At 36.4% G+C, this 27,487-nt stretch overlaps 1 protein-coding gene across 1 annotated transcript in view; it reads left to right on the top strand.

Annotated features, from left to right (window-relative positions):
- Positions 1–27,487, top strand: part of SIPA1L1 (signal induced proliferation associated 1 like 1) — a gene marked incomplete at both ends in the record, with an annotated part of 65,084 nt that overhangs the window by 10,299 nt on the left and 27,298 nt on the right. Inside the window, 6 exons of the mRNA XM_079537272.1 lie at positions 849–1,023; positions 8,701–8,804; positions 10,196–10,353; positions 13,155–13,731; positions 15,067–15,341; positions 18,244–18,522. Coding sequence (XP_079393398.1) covers positions 849–1,023; positions 8,701–8,804; positions 10,196–10,353; positions 13,155–13,731; positions 15,067–15,341; positions 18,244–18,522 — 1,568 coding nt within the window. The remainder of the gene's footprint in view (positions 1–848; positions 1,024–8,700; positions 8,805–10,195; positions 10,354–13,154; positions 13,732–15,066; positions 15,342–18,243; positions 18,523–27,487) is intronic.

The following is a 27,487-nucleotide window of genomic DNA, read 5'->3' as shown; positions in this document are numbered from 1 at the left end:
GGTTCCAAGAAGCACCTTCACCCATCGGATTTCCCTTGGAGAGGGCAGAGAGCACACATCTGAAGAATGAGTATTCCTGGACAGTCTCTGTCAGGGACTCTGCTGATAATGTGGGAAGTGCACTTGTAATTTTGGAAGTTGGCCTGTGAGTGTTTCTTCCATAAGTAATAGATTGATAAGTATTATTACTTATATTACTTACAAGTAATAGATATTTTGTAAGTAGTAGATATGCTGTACTCATATTTTCACAAAAGAAATCAGGCATATTTAGAAGATAAAATTTTAGTAGTTACTTTGTCAGAGGATAAAAGAAAGAATGTTTTGTAGGTGGCCCAGAACTGTGACTCATTACACGTGCTCGATTTCTCCAGCCAGAGCAACTAAGCCTTTACGTTTCTTCTTTCCCCTGCTTGTTTTCTGATTTTTAATACTTTGTCACCATTCGTTTTAGATAGTAATAGTGTTGTGCTTTTTAAAAATTTTGAATTTTAAAATGTTTCATTTAGAGAACGAACAGAACCGTTTCTGAGGACTTCTAAAATGTCTCACTGTAAAAATAATAAGTTAAAATTAGTGAATTTTAGTTGATTTAAGTTTGTCCGTGTCATCTCAGCAAGTTCCAAGATGCTGTCTGGTGACCTATTTCAGGAACTTTCAGAGCAAATCACTGTATATTCAGATAAGTTTCCTTCCAGAAAATCAGAAGCTTTTGGAAGTTGGACTGATCGTTGGCATTTTTCTTTGTTTATTAAGGGTTTAATAAAAAACAATCTGAAGTGGATACAGTAAATGAGCTATTATATCACTTGTCATACGTACAAAATTTTGTCTTTGTCTCTTTGCAGTTAAGTTACCAGCTTAAGGTGGGTATCATGTACTGCAAAGCTGGGCAGAGCACAGAAGAGGAAATGTACAATAACGAATCGGCAGGTCCAGCCTTTGAAGAGTTTCTTCAGCTCTTGGGAGAACGAGTTCGGCTCAAAGGATTTGAGAAGTATCGCGCTCAGCTGGATACGAAGAGTAAGGAGTCTTTTTTTTTCTCCTACGGGAACAAAATAAATAATATAGTTACTAATCAATTTTTTTTCCACAGCATTGTTAAATGTAGGCTCTTTGCAATGGGAAGAAGTTGTTCACTGTTGAAAGTGAAAGCTGAGCAAGTATGTACATTGACCCAGACACGTATGGTCTTGATAATTATTGGACTTCTTGGAATTTTATACTAATTTGGTGTGAAATTATCACTAAAGCTGCAACAAGAAACCAGTAGACTGTGGAACTGTTATCACCATTGCAAGCCCCTCATTACTGTATTGTGTAATGAATTATCAAATCAGTTGGTATGTCAGGAATTTCTTGAATGATGTGCTAATGAACTGGCTCAAAGTTTTGGGATCCCAAATAATTCCACCTTGACAAGTTGATCTATTGCTTTTATGCTATGCCTGTTGCATGTGATTTCTTCTCTAAGCTGTTTTTTCCTGCTATCAAATGTATTTTTGCCTGATTTTTCTGTAGATTTATAGAAATTAGACTATTTTTGACAGCTATAATATCAACTTAAACCATAAAACATTAAATAAAACACAAATGCTGTTGAACAGTGATTTTAGGTAACAAACTATAAAAGAAATATTAATTTTTTTAGTAGAGTTTGTGAAATACCTGTTATCAGCTACTGCTAGTTGATTCCATTAGTAAATATATATAAAGATGCTTGAGACAAATTTGGTCCATCTTCCTTTCCTTCAAATATTGGAACTAACCAATTCCTATTGAAATTTTTGGTATTTTATTCACTTGCAGCACAACATCTGATGTTAACCCATTTAAGGAAATGAGTCCTAATAGCAGAAAAGCATTCATCAACTTCAGTGCATCAAAAACTGCTTTTGCCATGACTATCCTATCACAAATGCAGTAAACTGCTCTGCTTTTACCCTGTGTGTTTGGTGCTTGCAGAAAACCTGTTGCCATCTCCTCATGCTATTTTTGATCAGCCTAAGCATCACTACTTGGAGGGTTAGAAAACTGCCCATGTTTTTAAAATAAATTTAATGTGTTTCTCATGTTTACCATTGAGCTGACTTTGTCTTTTAGTTGCAATGCTTGAGTTTCCCTTGCTGCACTTATTTTCTTGAGCGCATTTAGATATTGCAGTTGCTTCCTCCGTGCTTTACTGATGTTAACCCTAATAGACAAGTTGTTTTTATTGATTAGGAGATGTGGATTTCTCTACTTTCCCCATGCACAGTATTGCCTGGTAACTTCCTTTTGTACTTATCCGAGTTTGAATACAATCTCATTAATTTTAGTGGCCAGAACTACATATACTATTCCAAATGAGGTCCGGGACAGTTTCTTTAACATTTTCTTTCCTTTACTGGAGGTACATCATATGTTATATGCTAGGGTTAAGATTCTTTTTTTGCAACACTGAAGTGTTAATTTGCCATAAAAACAAGCCAAGTCAAAATCAAGGGTACAGAAAATGAAAAATATTATTCCTGATTTCATAGCTTCTGGCTTTATATTGTAACCTCTTTTTCCTTTTAGTAGGTACTCTAAAATAGTGTCTTCCCTTTCTTTTGGTCTAGTTTTTGTAAGACATCTGAAAAAAACCTTTGGATTGTTACCAGCTTCTTTGGTGACAGTCTGCACATCGGTTTCTAGCACAAGAAATGCCATATGATGAGGAGTTGATTCATCTGATCAGACGGACTATAAAAGCTACAACTGTCTTACATGCTTGTTTGAAGTTTGCTCTTCAGTGGCAGAATTTTCCAGCAGTGTTTTAGTACTTTCTTGTTCCTTCTGACTTGGGGAAAGAATTTTGTCAAATTTTGTTTGTTTGTTTATGTCCACCTGTTGGGTGGACATGGAAATGGAAGAAAATAAATGTTTTTGAGGACACAGCACTAAGCTCTTTGGGATAGCTTCATTTGGGAACCGTTACTGTGTATTCTGTATAGACACAGATTGTTAAAAAGAAACATCAACTTAACAGAAAGTCTCCAAAGTAAATATTGGGGCTGCTATAATTGGCTGATTATTTAACTTGACACAGCACTAGTAAGCAGCAGCACAGGGAGGAAGGAAGCACGGTGCTGGGAGTAGCTGCATGGTGATAGAAGAAGAAAACCGAAACTTTGTAGTGTTTGTTAAATGACAGTATCCGAAACCTGTCTCCATGAGAATGGGACAGAAAGCCATGTGAGACATACTGAACAGCCTAAGGACATCTATATGAATTGAAGGGGAATGTAATTAAAAGCAGGTTTATCCAAGAGTTTCAGTGGGAGTTTTATTCCTTGATATTTTGTTAGGAAATGAAGTTCGTGGTAACAGAAGTAGCTGTTTTGGGAGCCCCTGCTGGTTCACAATAGTATAGCCAGGTCTTTGCTATCTGCAGCCCTGAGAAAGCATGCTGTCTTGCTCATCATGAGGTGGCCAGAGCCTCAAGCAGGCACAGTGTGCCAGTCCTGAGGACTTGCAGGTGGCTGAGGAGCTGAGTTCCTCCCTCTCAAGAGCAGCTGCATGTTGAAAAGCCTGTCATTGCAGATTTCTGCTGCTGTCGTCTCCAAAGATCTGCATTCTCAGCTGAGGAAGAGATGGAAGGCTGCTTGAACTTGCTTCTTGTTTCTCTGAATGCATGCAGGCAGTGCATATTGGATAGTTGCCATAAGTAACTAACCTGTCTTTTCTGCACTTGTCCTCACATGCAAAGCCTGTGGAGCAGAGGTGGTGGTTTTGCCATGACTTAGGTTTATAGGATTTTGTTGGAATTCCTGTGGTATATAGAGGCCTGCAGCCTAGGAAGCTAGCTTCTGTCTTCTGCTTCTGTGCTCTTGTGTTGCTAGAGACCACCTTCATGAAATATTTCTTGTGCTACCACCATGTGTAGTTCTAGTTGTTCAGGACATTTTCCTGAATAAAATTTCTTTCATGCCGAAACAGCTGATTGTATGATGCCCTTAACAACAGATGATTGTTCATCAACTTGCAAGCAAGGTCAAAGCTATGTGGGCTGCTTTGCCACTTTCTATGCTTTTGCAATACTTTGTGACCTAGAAAAAGCAGATGCATGATGCAAGGAGGACTTTCTCTGTGTGGAGGGAAGCTGATTTCTATGTCTACTCCAAAAAAACTCACAAAACTTTTGTATTTTATGCAAATTAGGAGAAGTAAAGTTGCTATAATAAAACACAATTTCAGAACAGTCGTTCTTAGAAAATTCTAGAATTATGGGCCTAATTGGCAAGTATCTGTAACAGTGCCAGCTTTTAAAAGAAGGAATCTTATTCATCCTATTAATGGAAAGGCTATTTAAGTATATTGGATCCTGTAGGAGTTTTAGCTTTGGATCTCTGCCAGTGCAACGGTGGAGAAGAACTGCTACTTTTAAAGTTTTGTTTGTGTGTTTCTAGCATTACCGCAGGGGAAACAATCTATCTTCTGGCAGCCTGAAGACTTTGGATAGGAAATAGAGCTTGAAAATGTCACCTCTCCTACAGTTGCTAGGAAGTTTATAGGCATCACTTTAAAGTAACAAGCACCACAGTAATCTTTTGAAATTGTAACTTCAGTCGTTTGGCTTAATTTTCCAATTGTACCACATGAGTTATTTTCCTCCCCCTTGCTCAGTCTTACTTCTCAGTGTTTTAAAATAGTAAATTAAAGCAGCTGGATGATGCTGGGCCTGGTAACCTGAGCTGCTTTCAGCAGTGTCACAGTGCCTGTGGTTCAGGAAATAAATCTGCCTGATGAGATTATCAATTTAGCTGATAATGATAGGTTTTTGTATTAGATATTCATATTCCACGATTTTTTGTTTAAGACTTTGGAAGAATATTAAGACAGCATAGAATATATTAAATAGGTGAAAAGTGTAGGAAATGGATGAATTTCAAACTGGCATTCAAATCAGGTTTTTTTAAACAAACAGGAATGTTTCTAATGAAATAAACAGATTACTGTGCCCTTCTTTGTAGCAATTTGTAAGAAAGAATATTGGGTCTGAGATATTCAGTGGGAGTCTAAGGGTAAAAAATAATAGTGATAAATAAGAAGAAAAAAATCAAACAGTCCTGGACTGTTTTAAAAATGGGAAAGGAGAAGGAGAAATTTGAATGTCTGCATTTGTGTTACATGTAAATGTTTGTATGTTACAAAATAAAGGATTCTGCTCTGTCCTCAGAAATGGTATCTGAAAACAGCATGACTGTTATGGAAGTGGAACGTGAATGCTCAGTGTTGTCCTTGTGTGTAACAGAAAGGCAGGCAGGTCTGATAGGTGCTGATGTTGGGCCAATAACTAGGAGAAAATAGGAGCAAGTCAGGACATCTTGACGGCAGATGTAAATGGGAGCAATATGAAGCTCTGAAGCATGTAGTTCTTGTGCTTCTGTCTTCTGAGTGCTGCTGCAGTTTGTTGTAATGACTGTTCTTTCTCCTGCCCAATTGGAATCATTTATTTTTTGTTTACCTACAGTTCTTTGCAGCTTGTTTTCCTTCTAAATACTGAGTTGGGATTTCTACTTTTACTGCTTCTACGAAGTTTTCTTAGTATACAGTTTCGGAAAGCTGCTGTAGGAGTGTGCTGTCAAAGTTACACAGCTTCAGTGAGGTTCTGCTCGAGTTTACCAATGATTTTTGTCAATAATGATTTTGGGCACTGTTTGTATTGAAAAAATTATCTAAATGGGGATCCTGTTAAGATAGTCCTTGTGTAGGTAACTAAAAAAGCATTGGAAATGCAGACCAATGGGATGGATTTTTAAAGTTGAATGATGGTGGAAGGAAAAGTCTGTAAGTCTAAGTAAGCACACCCAGTACTTGGACAGGGCTGAAAATACAACATCCATGGGTATACCATAAGGAGATGACAAGAAAGCATGTCCCCAGTGTAAGACAGTTACTCATGAATCTGTAGAACCCTCAGGCCTGTATCAAATACAGGGGAATTAAAGGCAAATGCAGTGTTGGCTGACAGTTCCCACCATGGAATGATGGATACTATTCCAGTGCCCAATCTTTGATTTTGCTGCAATGGCATTTCAAGCAAATATCAGTAATTATTTTATTGTGCTTCACTGGTCTTGCAAGAAAGAGGAAATGCGAAGGGTGAAGAAGATACACAGGTCTGTATTGGATGTGGACTTCTGTTTATATTGCGTTAGAATAGGAGGGATTTAAGCTGTGGAGTTCTGGCAAAATTATTGGAATAATTAAGTTATTAGGATTGTATTTTACTGAATTTGCAGAATCAATACTGCTGTGAGATTTCTGTGCACTTTGAGGTGGGTAGGACAGCAAAGAAAAAACCTTTTTCTGCCCACAGCGAACTTCACTCATGAAAGTTGGAAGTTTGGCTTAAACACATATTTGTTGTTCCAGAGTATTATTTTTAATAATGAGTCAGAGTGCCCCCCGTTCCTCTGCATTCTCTCTAATATTTCTGTCACTTCTAGCAAACATTAAGTACGAAATTGCATACTTAGGAAGGGAAAAAAAAAGACTGAGTAAGGAGGAACATTTGTGTTTGGGTGACTTTCAAGTGCATCTGCCTCCTTCAGCAAGCGCTGTCGTGATCAAGCAGATGATGCAAACTGCTGCAGACTGAGCACAAGATGAAATGACTCCACTTCAGCTTTTGTAATTAGCATTAAAAAGGAAATATTCAGCTGTTAGCTGATAGTGGTTTTTTTTTTTTTTTTTATGGCAATGTTGTGTGTTGAAGAAGAGAACCCAAACTCTTTGAAGCGTTTAGTGAGGTTTTTTTATAAGATTCCAGAAACACATTTGCTTTCTTTTTCTCTTTTTATTAAATACTATTTAATACATTTGTAAATAGATTATTTACAAATGCAAAATCTCCATGCAGTTTATGATGTAGACGTTTTTGCATTTCACTTTACAGATGATGTTGCAGTTTTTAACTGATAGCAGTGCTACCTTTATCTTTCCAAATTTGACAGGAAATCAGAAGTTTAAGTCAAAGTTTATTTACATAGATTATGGTTATAATCAGTGCACATTATTGTACATACTTCACCAACAGTCATTTCCTTAGTAACATGAGTTCTGCTAATGTGAAATATTCCAATGTGCAGTATATAAGGGCTTATCAACTTTTTTTTTTGCTGTAAGTGGCTGAGATTGTATAATGTAATACCATGTTTACAACTTCAGATATGCAGGATGCTTTTTTCTATATGCTTTTTGCACTGTGGGTAGCTGTTACATATGTTGGAGTATATTTACTATTTCAGCTTTAAAATGTGTTACATCTTTAATTTAATATCTTCGAGTTTTTGTTCTTTTTTCTTTAATACTTCATAAACTTCAATGTTATCCCCTTCTTTTTTTTTTCTTTCTAAACTTTGTAATCCTAGTTATCTCTCCACATGAAGGTCTCTCCATCCATGTACAATTATTTTTGTGGCCTGTTTCTGAATTCCTTCCATTTCTTCTATAAATTTTAAAATAGTGAAAGTACCTTTGATTAATACACCAGCAGTATGGCATTGCTGTGGGCTTTTTCTATCACTGTCTTATAAACATGCAAAAATTCTATTTTGATTGCTCTTTTCCATTTTTAGTATCATTTTTAGTGAAGACTTTATCTTACTCATTAAATTCAGATTCCTGGCATTTATGTTTAAAATAATCCATTCTGTTCTTTTTCATGTTGTGTGTTATACGTCCATCACTGATTACGCATGAGATCACAGCACCTGTTGAAGTCCTTTCCACATTCTGTACCATTCAGTTTCATTCTGATTAGTTTGAGATGATAGGTGGTTTCTGAAAATGATTACATCTTGTTACTTGTTTTTAATTTCCAGAATATAAATGAACTTTTTGCTTTCCCTTTCTAAAGAAAGAATCCCTCAACATACCAAAACGCATTTTATTTTCTGTCTACTTTGAAAGTTGGCTATTGGTTTATTCTGGTTGCTTAGTGTTCTGCAAAAGTACTTTTCCATTTCTGGATGAGATAGTGACAGAGTTGGGTTCTAACCTCTCTCTCCACCCCTCTAAAAATAATAAATATAGTTTTTAAAAGCATTGCCTCAAAAAAAAAGAAACAAAATCCAATCAGTACAATTGTTTTAGAAGTGAATCCCCAAAGAAGGGTACAAAAGCAGCGCCAAATAATGTGGAAGTGACTTTCTAACCATGCAGATCCAGGTGACCCGCTAAATGAAGCCAGAATGCTCCCTTAGCTTAACACTAAATAGGAAAGTTTTTGTTTACTTTGTTCTATGTAAACTAATGCATTCCCTGTGAGGAATGCCTTTTTTTTTTTTTTTTTCTTCCCCTATTGCATGACTCTTAGTACCTAGTACTGATATATGCATGCTAATAGTGTATGTATTTCTATAGGCTTATACCCACCTATATTCATACATATATATATGGCTTGTGTTTCTTCACCACCTTCCATTAAATAGACTTTTTTCACAATATTCTGGGAAAAATTCCCTGTTCCTAGCAAACTCATCACTGACAAAAGTATGTCAAATTTGACAGGTGACAAATTCTAGGTAAGTTTTTATTTTGCTTTCATGTAAGCTAGGATTGAGGATGAATAGGAGTTCTTGTCTTGTCTGGTGATTTTGCTTGATAGTAATGAAACCTTGTTTTGAACTTGTTTTTTAATAATGCTCTTATTTTCTCTTTGTTTAACTGAAGCTGATTCAACAGGTACTCACTCTCTATATACAACGTACAAGGACTATGAAATCATGTTCCATGTTTCTACTATGTTGCCATATACTCCAAACAACAAACAGCAGGTAAGATGAACTGAGACTGCTTACAATTAATTTTTCCTGTCTCAAAAGTAGGTGAAGTAATGAATAATTATGACAGATGTTATTTGTTACTAGCAAAGAAAACACTGGCCATCTGCATCACAAAGATGAGCAAGGCAGGTTATTATAGGTACACTGCAGGTGTCTAGCTAGATTTTTCTCCGTAAGACTGTTTTCTGTCTTATTATCCATTATTTAGTAAAACTTTAAATGAAAATATGTGTGTTATAATGTCAGTAGTGCATTTGTGTTACATTTGTGCATACATGACAGTTTTCAGCCTTGTTCGACAAGGTCAGTCATACTTTGATTCAAAAAACAGTAATGTGTGCAGAATCAGAAGTGACAAGTGGGAACCCAGAACACTGTGCAGCCACTTGAAAGATGTTTTTGTATGTTTTAATACACTGAAGAAGTTTGTAGGCTGTCCTGTTTTGTTATTTTGAAGTTCCTGGTCTTTAAAAGGAAAGAAAAGCTAATCAATTAAGGTGGCTGATAAAAGCAGCCAAAAAAAACCCAAAAAACAAAAAAAAAAGTTTCTTCCATGCTTTCCTTGGACTACTGCAGAGTTTAATTTGAGGCTATCATATTATTTTTGGAGAGAAATAGTGACATTTTCCTTTATCTCAGAGAAAAGCCAAAGACCAGTGAGGATCCCATCACACCTTTTTCAGGAACTGTGCTGTTAATCTAAGTGTACTGTGTGCACATGAATTCCCTTTCTGATACAATTGAATGAAGTTCATTGCATTTTTCTTGTTGAGTCCTAGACCATCTTGTTGACTATGATGTGTATCCATTTTATTCTAAAGACTCAGTTTGCTTTTCTGCAAATAAAATTGACATTTCCTTTAATAATAAAAAAAAAACCACAGCGTTCTTTGTAGCTTCTTTTTATAGAGTAAATACTATGCTATAATTTACCTTTCTTATTTACTGTAGTCTTAGATTTGCTGAATGGATACTGCATAAGAGAATTGTTATAGGCTGTTTTAACAATGATAACAATTTTAACTTGAAATTGAACCTTGTAAAGATGTGTGAAGTGGGAAATGTTTTCCAGCTTCCATGTATTACTGATTGGTGAGTCTGATTACATACTAGTAGGTGTTTGTTATTTTTTTTCACGTTTCCATTTAGCTTAAAATTTTCATGTGTGTATATATATATATGTATACACACACACACACACACATATATATATACACACACACACACATATATATATATATCATCAACCATTTTCTTTTTCAGCTTGAAACATAGAACTGAACAATAGTAATAGGAAAAAAAACCACTAAAGACTTTAAAAACTGTGAGAAAAGTTTTAATGTGTGCTTCCTTGATTTCTTTTTTCTTTTTTTTTTTTTTAGCTTCTGAGAAAGCGACATATTGGAAATGATATTGTGACAATAGTTTTCCAGGAGCCTGGAGCACAACCATTCAGCCCAAAGAACATTCGATCTCACTTCCAGCATGTCTTTGTCATTGTGAGAGTGCACGGTCCCTGTACTGACAGTGTTTGTTACAGGTAACTATCACTGGTTTCACTGAAGACATGGAACTGAATGCAGAGGGAGGTGTAATTCCTCTTTTCTCAGTAGGAAAATGTGATGAAAGATTGAGGTTGTGGAGGTTTTGGGATATGTGAATTTAAAACATTGTTTCTTAAAAAGTATGTAGGCACACACAAGTATCTGAAGGAGCCACATTCAGTGAGGAAATGGATTTACTCATTTTACTCACTCTCTAGTCAAGCATTCACGAATGATTTTAAAATTTAGTTCTCATTTTTCTTCATAGCTGTATTTGAGAAGAATTTTTCCTCTGATTTTTACAAATGCACTTTTTGTTCCGATAATTCAGGCATCTAAGCATATATGCCCTTTTTGGAATGCATGCAGTGAGGAAAATATGAATAAGCCTTCAGAAAGAAGCTACATTCTTGGAAATATTTTGTCTGAAATACCTTTGGCTCTTTATTAGTTTCTCTCCAAAAATACTATTCCAGAGCATTATGCAGCATATACAATATAGTGTAACCTTACTAAAAGAGAAAATGCTAATTGATAGTGACATATAACAAGGAACTGCAAAATGAGATTCCTACTTAGTGTAAATTTTGTAACTATATTAAGTGTAGAAATAATGCTTTTGACTTTAAGTTCAGTCAAACTTCTTACCTTTGTTACATCCTGAACTCTTGCTGTATTTTTAAAATCTCAATTAATTTCAGCAAATTCTTATTTTTTAACTTAAAATAGGAAATGTCAGAGCAGTGGATTTAGAATAATCATCTGGAAATGAGGGAACCTTAAAATTGTTTTTACTGAAATAGAAATGTGTCACTTCAGTCTATAGAGGAAGAGCTAAGGCAGTTGGGTGCAGTGTCCTTGAGATGATATATTCATGTTTTTCACATAATTATGTTAAGGTTTGAAGGTTTTTCCCTCCCCACAAGCTTGTGGCAATGTTTCTTGAAGCAGCAGTACTAGAAGCAATGCTGAATTTTGTATGTGTGTTACACTTTACTGAAGTAGGCATGTTTATATTGATACTTGCTGTAAGGCAGGTTGTTGACTGTGTATAACTGGACAGACTTCTTTTATCCTGAAATTGTTTCCTGACCCTTTATACTAAAAGACTACAAATTGTGAACCATTTCAGTTAGAATGTTTGAGAGGTTGCTTGGGTTTTAAGTTTGCTTACATCTCTCATTTTGAGTTGCACTTCTGAAGGCAAGCTGCTACTTGGTTTACGTACACATGTTCTTAAATTTTGTCAGATTGATTTTGAGGGAAATAAAAAGTAAGAAATCCTAGGAAATCCACAAGGACTATGAATACATTTTCCAGCTGAATTTGTATATGTACAAATACAGACAGATCTGCATTTGCTAGCTGTTTCAAATACCGTGGCTTGTGGTTTCATGTTTTTTCATTATATAGAGCAAGGTAAAGATTTATACTCTTTATACTACAATAAATTTAAATATCTCAGGACTCTACATCTAGCATAAAGGCTTTCACGTCTCTTTATTTTTTTCAAATGTTTGCAACTGAAAAGGATAGAATCTTACTGATTCCTAGCAATTAATATAATTATTTGAAAACTTCAGCTTTAGTGACACAGATCTGGATTTTAAGGGGAGGAGAGAGATGGGGAAAAAAAATGTCAGTATTGATTTTAGAATTGGCTAGGTGTTAAGTGCCAATTTTGTGGTTTTCTTCATCATGTTGGCCTTCAGTCCTGTGCGCAGATGAGACTGACAGATGAGATGGATACTGCCAGCGCGTTATATGTTCTTTGTACTGTCTTTAAAGTCCTTTCAACTTCTTTTCTTTATCCTCTCGTCTCGGTACAAACACTTGATTTAGATTTATAGAATTCCATTATGAAAAGTTTTTCTAGGAAAGTTTTCAAAGTAACTTTGACCTCTTTTTCAGTGGATTGTTGGGAACAGTCACATTGATCATAATCCTAGACTAAACAGGAAGCAATATAGCATAAAATTGTACTGGAATTTGTGTAAAGAACTGCATAAAAGGAATAAAATCAAGCACTGTTTTTGCCAGTGATTCTCCCTCCCATGTAAGATAAAGAACATTTCAGAAGCCTGAAATCACTTCAGGATTTCAATAATTGTGTTTAAGGAGTCAGACAGGTTAGAATAAAGTGGAAAACTAGTGACAGCCAACCTTCCAAGGGAACCATCATATACAATTCTAGTGTATTTCGAAGTGTTTATTTTCCTTATAAAAACTCCATTACTGTGATGTTTTGGCCAAAATTAGTTAATACTTTTTCATGCTTTGACCAGAATATGCTAGATCAGGTTAGAACTGATGGAATGGTGGTTGTTACAAAGCTGTTGCAGTGATGACCTCTACTTAGGACAGACTACTGAGTGAACAAGCCTTTCAGCAACTTAATTTGCCTAAATTAAATGCTGGAGTAATAGAACATGTCAGAAGTTTTTTGGTTATAATAAGAAAGAGCAAGAATCAGAACTATAGTACCAGACTGATTATTTTATCTTTCCCCTCAAGAAGTGCAGGATTTTGCATTTTAAGTTCTCTTTAAGCTGAGATACTGAGGATGGCTCAAAAAATTCCTAGATGCAGAAATATTTGGCCTTCTGTTTATATGCAAAGGAAGATGTGGTCTGCAAACTGGCAAGATTAAAATGTAAATAAGGGTATATTACTGGGAAATTAAGAAAAAACTTTCAGGGGTTATGGAAAAAGGGAAATACATTTATGTATTCAAAAAATGCTGAATTCACATACAGTCAAACTCTCTGCTTCTTCCTTATTTTCATATTTCTTTTAGTGTTGCTGTGACAAGATCCAGAGATGTACCATCCTTTGGACCACCTATTCCAAAAGGCGTCACGTTTCCTAAATCAAACGTGTTCAGGGACTTCTTACTAGCCAAAGTCATTAATGCAGAGAATGCTGCTCATAAATCAGAAAAGTTTCGTGCAATGGCCACCAGGACCCGTCAAGAATACTTGAAAGACTTGGCAGAGAAGAATGTCACCAACACACCTATTGACCCTTCTGGCAAATTCCCCTTCATCTCACTTGCTTCAAAAAAGAAAGAAAAGTCCAAGCCTTATCCAGGAGCAGAGATCTATAGTTCTGGTGCTATCGTGTGGAGTGTCCATGCAAAAGACTACAGCAAGGGTATGGAAATAGACTGTCTCCTAGGTGTCTCTAACGAGTTCGTAGTCCTCATTGAACAGGACACAAAAAGTGTGGTGTTTAATTGCTCCTGTCGAGATGTAATAGGTTGGACTTCAACAGACACAAATATAAAAATATTCTATGAGAGAGGTGAATGCGTTTCGTTGGAGAGCTTCATCAGCAACATTGATGACATCAAAGAGATCGTCAAAAGGCTGGAGGTTAGAATGTGTTCTCTTGTTTGCTTCCTCTTTCCTTTCTCATCTCCCCCCACCACGAAGGCTTCAGAGTTGCATCAGTGTTTGGGATGCCTGAAGCTGTCCTATTTGCTAATTGTCAAATCTACACAGACTTTCTTCCATTTATTTCTCAAAATCCCTTACTGATCTGATATTATTTTATCAGCCAACATTAACTGGCTCTGTCAATTGTCTCTGTATTTTAAAAACAAAATAAAACAAACCAAAAAACAACAGGGCCTTCACATGCATAAATTGATCCTGCACAATAGATACTGATGTCATCATTTTTCTTTTGTAGGTTTTTCCTTATTTTCTCCGGCTTATAAACTTGTTGAAACTTGTTTCAAATGAAACTAATATCTTTGTCTTATTAATGTGCTAGCAGGGTGCAGTCCCAACTCATATTGCAAGCTTAAGATATTCTCTCAATATGATATGATAACATAAAAACACAGTGAATCATGGTATGCAGGACTGCGACAGGGTAGCAGGCTGGTGGAGTATGCTCATTTTTTATCCAATTAAGTCATGAAAGAATGTGCTATATTTCACTATCTTTCCTTTAATTTCACAGCCTAGCTATATAATGACCAGGAAAAAGGAAAAAACGTGTCCTGTTAAATTATTCTTAACTGTATTTGTGTTCATGGTAGACAGACAAGTTGGCATGGATTACAGTTTACTATGTCTAGTAGCTTATGCCACTACATTATTATTCTGTTGGAAGGAAACTTGCAGTTTACTAAAACAGCTGGAAATCATAGAATCATAGAATAGTCTGGGTTGAAAAGGACCATAGTGATCATCGAGCTATGAGCACGGTTGCCAACAATTAGACCAGGCTGCCCAGAGCCACATCCAGCTTGGCCTTGAATGCCTCCAAGGAAGGAGCATCCACAACCACCTTGGGCAACCTATTCTATTGTGCCACCAACCTTTGTGTGAAAAACTACCTCCTAATATCTAACATAACCTTCCCCCTCCACCCCCCGTCTCAATTTAAGACCATTCCCCCTTGTCCTATCATGTATAGCATGGTTGATTAGTTACCAAAATGTATAAGATAAAATAGACACACTTGTCTAAATCCATGTTTTATCTGTTGCAATCTGCTTTGTTTTTTTTTTTCCTAAAATTCCTGTGGTTTTGATAAAAACTTCAAGGCAAAACATGGATTACCAGACTCTACTGAAAATACCAGTTCGAGTGATGAGATCATTTCACTTGATCGTGTACCCAGGACTTAGATATATATTTTCCCCTATTGTATCCTATTAGTGTCCTAATCATTAAATTTCCCATTTCAATCCACAGCTCATGACTAAGGGATGTGAAACAGTGGAGATGACTCTGCGTAGGAATGGTCTGGGTCAGCTTGGCTTCCATGTAAACTATGAAGGCATTGTGGCAGATGTTGAGCCCTACGGGTACGCGTGGCAGGCAGGACTGCGACAGGGTAGCAGGCTGGTGGAAATTTGTAAGGTGGCTGTAGCCACTCTGAGCCATGAGCAAATGATTGATCTTCTGAGGACATCGGTAACGGTGAAGGTTGTCATTGTCCCTCCATATGAGGACTGCACGCCACGCAGGTACTGTGTGATAACTGCCTTCAGTCAGTCAGAAATTATAGTTTGATTTGGGGGATGGTGGAGGTGGGGGAAATGCTGGAGAATAAGCGTTAACCTTCAGAAACCGCTGCATGGTTATAAGACAGCATCCAGAGTTCTAAGGTGAAAGAAAAGCTAAGGAAAATTTCTAATATTCTGGGCCCTGCAAAATATTTATTATATGCTGCTGCTTAATAAAATGTCAAAATAAGCTTACGTATCCTTTAAGCTATATTGATCTGGAAATCAAACAACATATAGAGAACTGTGCATTTATATGCATAAAAAATGTACATTTCGGTGTCTGTGGATGTAGTTCTGGAAAGCTATGAATAGACATATAGTTTTCTCCTTTAATGAATAAGTTAGGTCCTAGAGTCTATCAAATATGTGGATCTGAGCAGAGAAATTCCTCTAAATTGCAATTTTTTTCACTCCATAGAAGATCTTGCTGCATGTCTCTAACTTCCAATTCTTGTTAATCTTGAGGCTTGTATTTTTGCTCTTACAGGTTTTAAATGTAGTTTAGTCAGAAGTAAACATTAATGCATGCTTTTATTCCTGAATTGCATATTATCTGCATTTTTCCAGAACTCATACTATCTAAAGTTTTTTTTTTTTTTTTTTTTAATTTTTTACTGGTCCCCTGAACTCTTCAATTGTCTGTAGTTTCAACCACATTCCCAGTGTCTTGTGTTAATTTCTTGTAAATGCTATGTGATTAAAATGGGATAATCTTTGATGGACTAAGTTTGCCCAGTGGCTAGCTTTAGATTTGTTAGGTTTACCAAGAAAAATGTGTACAGTTACACAAGATCAATATGTTTCTTGCAGTCAGACAGTAGGTTTTGCACTGTTGTGTTCTAATCAGGTAATACCTTTATAGGGATGGATCTTAAATCTTTTTATAATTAGGAACATTAGAGCTAAACTTAAACGTGCATTTATTACATTAATATGAAAATACATCTCTAAACAAAGACATATTTACATAAACACTAGAAGAATTCATATTTGTTTTCACTGCGAGCCATTCTAAACCCTGTTGTAACTGATACCAAACAGGAAAGAAGTTTTATTTGTCCCCTAGTTGTCAATGGAAAATTGAATACGTCAGGGATTAAAATGCACAGTGGCACAAGGTCACCCATGAGGTATTTGGAAAGCTTTTGTACAGTATTTAGTAGCCCAGGCAAATGGAATGTTCAGCTGCAATCATAGCAAAAGGATTAGAGCAGAAAAATCTGTGTGGAAAGCCCAGATCCTATTATTTCTGAACTAAATTAAGTGCAGCCAAAAGCAGGCCTAGCATTCATGTATCCATATGCACAGCAGGAAGAGAAATTACCGCACTTTTAGAAACACTGTTCTCAGCAGTCGTGGGTTTTGTTTTCTTGCATGACTGAGTGTTCATAGTAGTTTATTACCTAATTATAAAATTTTTAAAAGTTATTGTTTATCCTGCTTGCTTTATCCAAAATCATTAAGATTTAGGAACTGTGTATTGAATTGGTGGTTATCCTACATGAATCACTGAAGATTTGGCTTAGATCTTTGCACAAAGCATTATCTCTTTGGCAATCAATTTTTCAAAACTTGTATCCTTCACTGTGTCCTCTGGAGATCATTTAGCATTTCTACTACAGTAGCTTATACAGACCATTAGCTAAAATGAATATTGGTATAGTACATTCACATGAGAAGCAATTCCTATCCAAATAAATTGATTGACATAAGTTTGGAGGAAGAGCAGGAATGCAGTTAGGTGAGCCGACTTGCCAGCAGTCACGTATGCAAGGTTGGTAGCAGATTTAAAAAAAAAAAAAAAAAAAAAAAAAACCCCACCCACATCATATAATCATAGAGTTGCACAGGTTGGAAAAGACCTTACAGATCATCAAGTCCAACCGCAACCTAACCAACTACCCTCTCTAACAACCTTCTGCTAAACCCTCCCTGAGCACCACAAATTGTTTTTAAACACATCCAGGGATGGTGACTCAACCACCTCCCTGGGGAGCCCCTATTCCAGTGCTTAACAACCCTTTCTGTAAAGAAGTGTTTCCTGATATCCAGCCTAAACCTCCCCTGGTGCAACTTGAGGTCATTTCCCCTCATCCTGTCACCAGTGAGAAGAGACCAGCCCTGCTCTCTCTGTAATCACCTTTCAGGTGCTGGAATAAGGTACCCTTCAGCCTCCTTTTCCCTAGACTAAGCAGCGCCAGTTCCTTCAGTCTCTCCTCGTAGGGCATATTCTCTGAGCCCTTCACAAGCTTTGCTGCCCTTCTTTGGACCTGCTTCAGCATCTCAATGTCCTTTCTGTACTGAGGTGCCCAAAACTGAACACAGTACTCATGGTGAAGCCTCACCAGTGCTGAATACAGGGGCAGGGTGACTTCCTAGCCCTGCTCACCACACCATTCCTGATACAAGCTAGGATGCCATTGGCCTTCTTGGCCATCTTGGCCAAGGTCACGTTTATTTTCCAAATCACTCTCCCTGCATCTTACATGAACTATGTTAGCTTGTGTCCTATCTTAGTCCAGTTTTTGTGCTGCTCTGTTCATGTTTTGTCCTTAGGAAGGAGGGGATGTCTTCTGTTTTGGCATCTACAATTATTAGCAAGTGTTGTATTTTCTACTATGATAACTTTTGTGCAGTTTTTTTTTTTTTTTTGCTTTTGTAGCACAGTAATCAGATGAGCAGTAGCAAAGCTCGTTAAATACATGTTTATTAAAAGAAGGCTTGCATCTTCTCTTTCTTGTAGTTGGCTCAACTTCTGTCTTCAAAATTTTATCCTTGTAGACAAAATATATTTGTTTTGCTTTACAGAACAGTGTTTTTTATAACAACATTTTGTTTTGTTGTCCTTTTTCTTTTCCAGAAGTTGTTCTGAAAACTACCGTATGCCAGTGATGGAATACAAAGTGAATGAAGGAATGTCATATGAATTCAAATTTCCCTTCAGAAATAATAACAAATGGCAGCGAAATGCAAACAAGGGACAGGGACCTCATGTGGCTCAGGTACCATCCCAAGTTCAAAGTCCAGTGCCATCTAGGATTGGCTCAGGGAAAGGAGAAGGGAAAATGCCACCTCCAGAACGAGCAGCCAACATCCCACGAAGCATCTCTAGTGATGGGCGCCCATTGGAGAGCCGGAGGTACCTATCTTCTTCACACATTGGTTTTTATTGCTGCTCAGAATTCTGTCTTAAAAAAAGCACAATAGGTTTATCTAAGCATCTAAGGACTGTTTTCTTTTCTTGTCTGTAATTAGTCAAAAGGCAATATGAATATGAGTGAAACAGCCAAAAGGAAATACGTTTGCTTGGCTTGACTAACCAGAAAAAGAAGTGCTACTGGATTGATAGGATATGTTTCACTGCATTGAGTGATATTCTAAAATTCCTACATTTTTGTTTAATGTTTAAGAGAGTGATGTCAGAGTTTTAGATCTAAATTTTCCAGAACCTCTGCATTTTAAAGAAGTGAATTTAAAATTCATAGCTTGTTTAGAGGCTTGGTGGAATAATCTAAAGCTCCTGAGGCAGAAATAGCATTTAACATTGGTATTTTCTTACTGAACAACCTGTGCAGAAGGCAAATTTATTGACTGGGACACTTTCAGACTTCTTAGGCTGAAGAATAGATTGTTTTAAATTTGCATTTCTGTAGAGGGAATTTTTTGTTTGCTTTTTAAGAAAGAAAACAATTATTTAGAAAGATATCAGACATATCCTGTCACATTTTCAAATGAACTGTCATTGTTTTGCTCATCTGTACAAATCTGTTGCATTTCTGCATTTACAAAGAGACTTGTTGAGGGAAATAAGCTCATGGCTCATGTTTTGGAGAATTCCCTAAGAAAAAAATATAGTAGAAATAACATGTATAAAGTAGAAAATTTAGAGATGCAGTGAAAGAAGGTCAAGCATTTTTTTGAATCAAGAAGAACTGAGGTTAATTAAAAATAAAAATAAAAAGATGGTAAAGCCAAGACCAGAGAACTACCAACGTGAAATCATTTGAAACTTGTGTAGGCTAAATATTAACAAGTGGCAGTAGTTGGTAAAGACATTATTTTCTTGCTTAATTTTTCATTGAATATTGTCATACTTCTGCACTTAAACTGATTAGTTTGTATGTCTCATGCTTCCCTACCCTTGTAGCTTTCTTATAAGCTCAATTGATGTGTGCTTAGAACTTGCATCATCAGAAAGTTGGCAACTTTGAAATTATTGGTAATATATGTTATATGCCTAGATACTGTGTGTGTGTGTGCATATTTGTATGTATTCTTTTAATTTTTCTGGTAAAGTTATTTGTGAGGGAGACTGCAAAAGCTAGTGAGGCATTGGACTTTGTTCCCTCTCTTATGGTATGTTTGGACCAAGATAAAAATTGCATGGCTTTGTGCCATATTCCCCTTAGAGTTGGAGACAAATAGGTGATGAATTTGAAGGAATGGGAGTAGGTCTGTTTTGTTTTTGGTGGGGTGTGGTGTTTGTCTTTTCTTCCTGCCTGTCCGGTGCTGTAGAATCTCGCTCTGTAATTACGGGAGGCATAGTAATACCTGGGCAAAGTTTCAGGGAGTGGCAGGACATCAGGTACAACTGAACTGCTGGCTTTTTTTCCCAGAAGCATCTGATGCTTCATGGCACTAACCAGAGAGTTTTGTCCAGAATCTTGAGTTGTTGCTTTCTTTCTTTGTGTGGAGGAGGGTGAGGCCCTGACTGCTGAGAGGTGTGGTATTATTAACTGTGCTTTTCTTGCACATAAAAATCCTCGTGGACAACACCACACCCCTAAAGCATCCAAGATTTATCCACTCAATGGATGCTTCTAGAAGGGAGTTCTGGCCTGACCAGTGTTTTGCAAAGGGAAGATTGCATTTCCGTATATTTTGTATTTGTTTCCAAAAACTGAAACTTTCCATTTCTTTCATTTTCAAAGCATGTTAGCTGGTTTTTTTTTATTGTTGTTTTTTTTCTTTTTTTCTCCAGACATTCTTTGTTTTTTGGTTTTGTTTTTGCTTTGGAAGGGCTATAGTGGATTTTTTCATCCTGAAGCATATATTACCAAAGTAGCATTCTGTTTGGCAGGGTTGGTTTTTTTTATTTTTTATTTTTTGGAATGCCAAAAAAATACATTTTATGTCTGCTCTAAGCATGTTAATCTTGGCTGGATCAAGTCTGAATATAACAGCAGCTGCATGAGATTAATGTGTTGCCAGTTAAAGTGAATAAATGTACTGTTACATCATTTGAAAGGAATATGGAATAGGGAGGGAACAAACCAAACAGTAAGATTACTTCAATAGGATTACTCTATTTTTCATTTTCTGCACAACAAAAGCATTGCATTTTAGAAAGCTCAGATATTTCCATTGTTATTGTGTAAAATGTCTGAAATGAATCAAGATGAGACTTTCATAGCCCTCTTACTCCAGCGTAGCCCTTTTTGTGTTCCCATTGGCAGTGATCTCCATTAATGCTCAGGGTAGGGCTGGCTCGTTTTGTTTTTTTCAGCAATCCACTATCGCCTCACTAGTGAGAGTCTAAGCTGAAGTTGTTACCAGCCTACCAGGAAGTAATTTTATTTTTATAAAACACCTTATCATTCTATTGGTTTTCACTTACTTTTGTCAGCCATCTGTCGAGAACCCAGGAGAGAATCAGAGGAGTGTTATAGGTCCTTATTATGCCTCATTAGCAAAGCTGTGCAGATTGCCTCTCTTTCCTTACTACCATTAGGGCTTCACTTTCCAAAGGAAAGTGCTGCCTAATTGTCAATGGGGCTGGAAATTCACCTGTGAGGACCAAAGTCATTAAGCAGTTTCAGAAATGAAGTACAGCTGTGCTCTAGATTTCACTAGCTATCATTTCTGTTTCTTCAGTGCCAAACCCCATGTAAGACTTGCTGATGTCTGACCGATTTTAATGCTTGGTTTTTTTGAAATTGAAGGTGACGTATATGGTGCCTTGTTCCTGCCATTGACAGCACGTTGTTTGTTGACTGCAGATCAGTCAAATAGAAGCACTGTAGTATTTCTGATTTATCAGGCCTTACACGTTGAAAGTTTTTTTTTTAATTACCTGCTAGAAATATTTGACTGATGATTGCTTCATGCAGCTAGTTTCTAAATACAGATACTTAGTGAAACAAATTTAGATTTTTGCCTGTTATTTTTGCTTCAGCTCATTTATCTATGTTAAGTAAAAGCAGATTATCAGTCCTGCACACAGGAGGATTTCAGTTTTGTATCACATAAACCTGTTGGCATCATTAAAGACCTGCTACTGTAAGTGGAAGAGTAACTTACTTGACAGTCCCTGATGGATGGCAGGTCAGTGTCTAACCTGCAGAGTTCTTTTTGCCTTTACTGAATTGTCTTCATGCACGCAACTCATTTGCGCAGACTTAAATTCTCACTATTCCTCATAGTGTCCTGCATCCTTGAATGTAGTCATGAGTGATGTGCATGTTTGTAGTAGCAGGAAAAATAATTAAAGACTGTATATATCTTAATATAAATATCTAATTTTACTGTAATATTAAGATTGAAAGATGTCATAATATATATACAATAAATTCCTTTCACGTTAATTAGTCCACATGGGACACTGTGCACTCTATAGCCCAGAATAAATATCAGATTAAGACATGGAGGAAAGCAGCAACAAACCACATATATGAAGACTACTCCATAAGTAATGCCTCCCACTTTATTATGTTGGCCCTCAGTGTCAGAGGTGGATGTTGGCAGGTACGGCAGTAGAGTTTGAACCTTTCCACTAGAATTGCATTATGTTTTGTTGCTGTGCTGTGATGGCAGCAGAGGGGCAGTCTGACAGAATGGCATCAGGTGTGTAAATGTGTCTGAAGCAAAGGGGTGGAGTTCAGTTTCTCCACATGGAAAAAATGACACCCATTGACTTTCAGTTTTTGAACATTTATGGAGACCAACCAGTGGATGTGAGTGCAGTGAGGCAGCGGGTGATGCATTTCAGCAGAGGGAACAGCAACAGTGCGTCACCTCTGCTGACAGATTTTTACAAGTGCAGCATCCAAGCTCTTGTTCATTGCTGGTGAACATGCACAGCTAATGGTCATGACTATGTCGAAAACATGTGTTTTGTAGCTGAGAACTTGCTCTATCAAGTTGTGTCGTTGTATTCTTTTGTATCTGTTGTAGTTGCCATCAAAATAGACAGGTGACATTACTTGCAGATCAGCAACTTACGTATATTTTTAAGTATACTAGAGATTGGAGAAGATGTAATTTTGGATTTACTTATTTTTTCCCCCCTCTCACTATTTTGAACGTTTCATCCAGTTGGCTTCCAGACTTTATTATGAAGAAAAAAAATGTGAGGAAAGGTTATGAAATAGTGCTCAGTGGTAATCTCTTCTTAACTTATCATAAACTGAAATTAGTCTTAACTAAAACCTGACTCAATAAACATTTGGAAAATGTGAAAACAAATGAGCAAAGCACCCTGGGGAACTTGACTGGACCTCATAATGTGATTAAGTGCTGCACTGAATGGAAACTTGAGACTCTGACTTGAAAATACATGACCACGGTCAATATTTCAAACCAAATAATGAACTGAATTATGGCATGACTGCAGTCAAGCAATGGCCACAAAAATCCACAATACAGAAATATTGGAACAATGTTCATTAAGAGTGGTTTAATTCTAACTGAGGACTATGGAGTGCAGTTTGGCCCTGAAACTTCTTCATTCTTCAAACAGTATTTGTTAATAGTTGGTGGCAGTAACTGTATAACAGTTTATAGGCTAATGCCTGCAGGCAGATTCTAGCTTAAATGATTCCTATGTCATAAAAAAAGCCTAATTTACTGTTGATTAGCTTGCATCAGTAGCTTTTTTCATAATACAAACAAGCAAGCCTCCGTGCCCATCTCACTGCCCATTGAATGAACGTTTTCTAGCACATGCATTTCCTTCCATAGTGATTTCAAGTTTTCTTAACATCCCTCAAATTAAAATTCAAATTAAAATGTGTTTTCTAGTGACGCTAGGACCTAGAACTGGATGTAGCAGTGAAAAAACAGAAGTTTGTTACAATTATTATATCTTCAGCCAAACTCACATTCCAAAAATTTCTGAGAAGTACCACATTGTTTGTGATCAAGAGCTGGTCTCTTGTTTGACAGTGGCCATTAGCAGGGACCAGGGAAAAGCAAAAGAAATATTCTTGTGCTATGGGCATAACTGTAAATAAAGATGACTTTGTACCAGATCCAGCAGTCTCCTGGTTATCTGTAGTTTAAGAAATTCCAGAGTTGGGTGCATCCATATTGTAATTTAACAGCTGCGGGTGGTATCTGGGTGCCTTTACAGTTTACAGTTCTCCTGTCCATACTTTTGTCATGAGGAATGATGAATAATGTTTTGTTTGCTTAATCTAACGTAATTCACATTTGGGCAGACAACAGGCAGAAATGATTAAAAAAGAAACAAAACAAACAAACAAACAAAACATCTGAAGCTTGTTCAGTTTTCAGTTTATCTTTGTACAGAACCTATTCTGTACCTCCAGTCACTTTCTTGTCTCCCTTCGTATCTTTCCTTGTACTACATATTTTCTGAAATGTGGTAATCAAAGTGTAGAAAAAGTGTAGAAAAATATTCATGAAGATATGCAGTGTGGTGTGAGAAGGTACAATATGATGGCATAATTGTATTTTGTTTTATCTATCCCTTTCCAGACCTGCTGATGTACTTTCCTCTTTTTTTTTTTTTTCTTCCCCTTTCTAAGCAGTTTGTTTCCCTTTTTAACCTGAGAGCAGGCAGTCAGTGTTTTTAGAGAAATGTTGCGTGCTTCAGTACGATTAGGACTGTAAAATCAAGTTCTTGGAAAGTAATTGTGCCAGAATTAAGATTTGCTGTGCGATTTTATTCAAGTTCTTTATGTAACCATACTTTTTGATACTTTCCCTGATTAAATTACAAGATTTTTTTCTTAACAGAGAACATCTGCCTCATTCACTTCACACAGTTGAAGTGAAATTGAAGTGAAGCTCATTAAGGAACAGCTATTTAATATTTTTCCTCTTCATTACTCCATCCTTTATTTACTGGATGCTATTCAAATCCCACTGTAAAGATGCAATTATTAATTCCCCACTAAGCATTACAGTGGTGCCCATTACTGTAGTTTCTGAATGCTTCACACGTATTAATTAAACTGAATTTTCAAAACTCTTGTCTGAAAATAGATTTCTTTGGACCTCTTCAGATTAAGAACAAAGGTAGAGACAGAAATTATGTTCTAATCATTTCTTATGTTCTATTTTGAGCATCTCAAATTTGGAAGTGTGCCCAGTATTGTTAATATTTTATGTATTCAAATTACAGCTTCAAATTAAAGCTTCAGCTGCTTTGGTAAGTTCTCAGCACAGAATCAAATAAGGCCTCAGAATCAAATAAGGCCTTTGGGAAACTTGCAATTAGTGACAATGAATGAAAAATTGTCTTTAACGAATACACCAGTGATCATACAGGACTGCTGTAGCAAGTGTAAAATGAGAATTCAGTTTGTTAAGTCAGCATGGAAGTGCCTCTAATATAATGCCAGCCTTTCCCTTCTGTCAGCCTGCACTTCCTGCATGGCTGTGCAGTTCTTGTAGAAGTTGTTCAAGGACAAAATAAAACCGTATGACTGAGAGGAGACCAGGGTATGATCTTATGATTAAAGAATGACTTAGGCCATAGACACAAAGCATGGTAGGGTAACATTTTTCCTGTGATGTTTATATTACGTACATACGCAAGCTGAAGACTTGAGAAAATTACAGCAAATTAAATTAGTAAGAGCAAGATGGATGCTTTCAATGTCTTTGTCATACTAAACAAGTATATGCCCATCCCACTCATTGTTTCCACAAAAGATGTTTTCTCCCCATACACAGCAAAATTCAACTAGTCCTTTCAGGATGAAGTAGGTCTCTTAGAGCTAACTCATGCATGGTCCAATCCCAGTTCAATTGACTGTAATTTATTTGTATCTTTCTAATGCAGTGGTCGCTTGGCCTACTTTTAAGTTCAGTTATGGAACTCATGCACTTAACCATTTTGGAATTTCTTCTCAAATTTGTCTTTTAAAATAGATAATGGTCTCTTTTAGTTTGCTATAATTATATATAAAAAAACAAGCATAGAATGTCATAACTACAGGGCCATACTGCTAACAATATCTTTTTTGTCTTGGGAAGTGATTTTCATCAACAGATTTCAAATCGGCTTAAAAAGTCAATTTGAGCAGATTTACTTTCATGTTCTTCTGTCTTCTTTGCTTGTTTCATGTAAAAGGAAAGTCTTTCCCTATTGATGTTTTTCAGCAGTGCTTAGAATTTACCAGTAAAATGTATTTCCATTTTAAATAAATAGGATGTCCTTCCTAATTGGCTGTTCCTTGGTGCTGTTCAGATCACATTTATAACAATTTTGTTTGCCCTTGAGGTCTTTCAACTTTGTAAATGAATTATAATTCCATGACACAATTCTGAAATCCTGACATTCCTTCTGAACAGTGCTGTTGCTTCTGGGTAAGGCACAGGGGGTAAAGAAAAGGCACAGCTGATTCTGAATTAAAAGTATAATCATTTTTTCAATAGAAAAAATAATTTCACAGAAATTATTGAAGGGTTTCCTTGCCGTTGATATTAAATTAAATGTATGTGCTTAATATAGACTTGTGAATGCTATTGAAAGCACATATTTTTGTTGGCCAGACTAGGTTTTGGGGGTTTTTTTTTTTTTTTTCTTTATAAAAATGCCTCTGGGAAAATGAACGCACCGCTCCCCAAATTTTCAACTTTTGAACTGTTTACTTTACAATCAAATAATTTCAGAAATGTTGCTTGATAAATGTGAAATAAAGTAAATTCCTTTTAGTAGACTAGAAGGTAATTAATTGCTTGTACTTGCGATGGTCAGGAGTTGAGTCGTTCATTTCTTGTCTGGGAAAGAGTTACTGTTACTAGTTTGTACTTGGGGAAACTGCAGTCAGGAAGTTGGGTTCTTGACTGTCCCATTGCTTTTTCTCCCTTTTTAAGATTTAGTTTGCTTTTTGTTTTTGTTTTTAAATTGTTTCAGTATACATATACTGGAATGTACACACAATAAGCTGCTGGTGTATCTTTTTAATTTATTTTCAGAAAAGTTTTTGAATTTTGAAAGTACTTACAGTGAGTGTGAGTGAGAGTCTGTCACTTGTTTTCAAATGCAGGTTAAGTGAGTAGACTAAGATCTTGTGAATCTCTGGGCCCAGTTGGTGTACTGAGACAGTCGGCTGTGTGTTTCTTTAGAGTTAATAAGCAGTTTTTAAGCAGTTTCTAATGTGTAGGTTGCAGGGTTTTTTTTTCCAAGTTAGAATGAGGAAAGATTTGTATTCACAGTAAATTTTATTGCTCATGGATGGCATAATTCAGTCATCTTAGCTTGCTGCAGAAGTGCTAAATGACTCCAGTCACCGCTGAGTGGAACAAAAAACTTAATGGCAGCACTGAATTCAGTTGGGGCTTGGGAAACAAAGCAGAAAATGATCTAGAAAAGACTTCAACTGCAGAACAGGATATACAAGTAAATCGTTATAAGCGTGTAGCTTCCAGCCCAAATGCATTTTAGCCAATTTATTTGCTGCATTGTTTTTCCAACAGACTTCATAGAACTCAGGTCTGTACTTTCAGTGACCTCTAATATTTTATATGAGAACATTAAGTTAGGGAGAATTTAAATATATTCTTAAATAATATTTCATTTTTAGACCTTTAACTTGAATGTGGACAAGTTTGGTGGCATAGGTGTGTAAGCTTGCTACTCTGACTTTGCATAGACAACTTTAAATTCCAGGCAAGAGTTTGTGCTGAAAAGTAGAAATAGATCGCTCTATTTGGTATTTGGGAGAGGAATGTCATGCTTCATTATTCCTTACAATCAATCTGCAAAAGCAACTCAAGACTTTAGAAAATGTGATGCTTTCCTAGTGTGTGCTGAGATTTCCTTCCCTTCACACACTTGCCTCTCTTCATTTGCTCCTCTACATCCACCTTCTGTTAGCTGATTTTCCTCAGTTTCCACAAGGAATAGATTT

Source organism: Tetrao urogallus (assembly GCF_951394365.1).
Source record: "Tetrao urogallus genome assembly, chromosome: 6".
Taxonomy (NCBI): domain Eukaryota; kingdom Metazoa; phylum Chordata; class Aves; order Galliformes; family Phasianidae; genus Tetrao; species Tetrao urogallus.
Note: the sequence above shows the minus strand (reverse complement) of the source record. Positions and strands in the feature narration are given on the sequence as shown.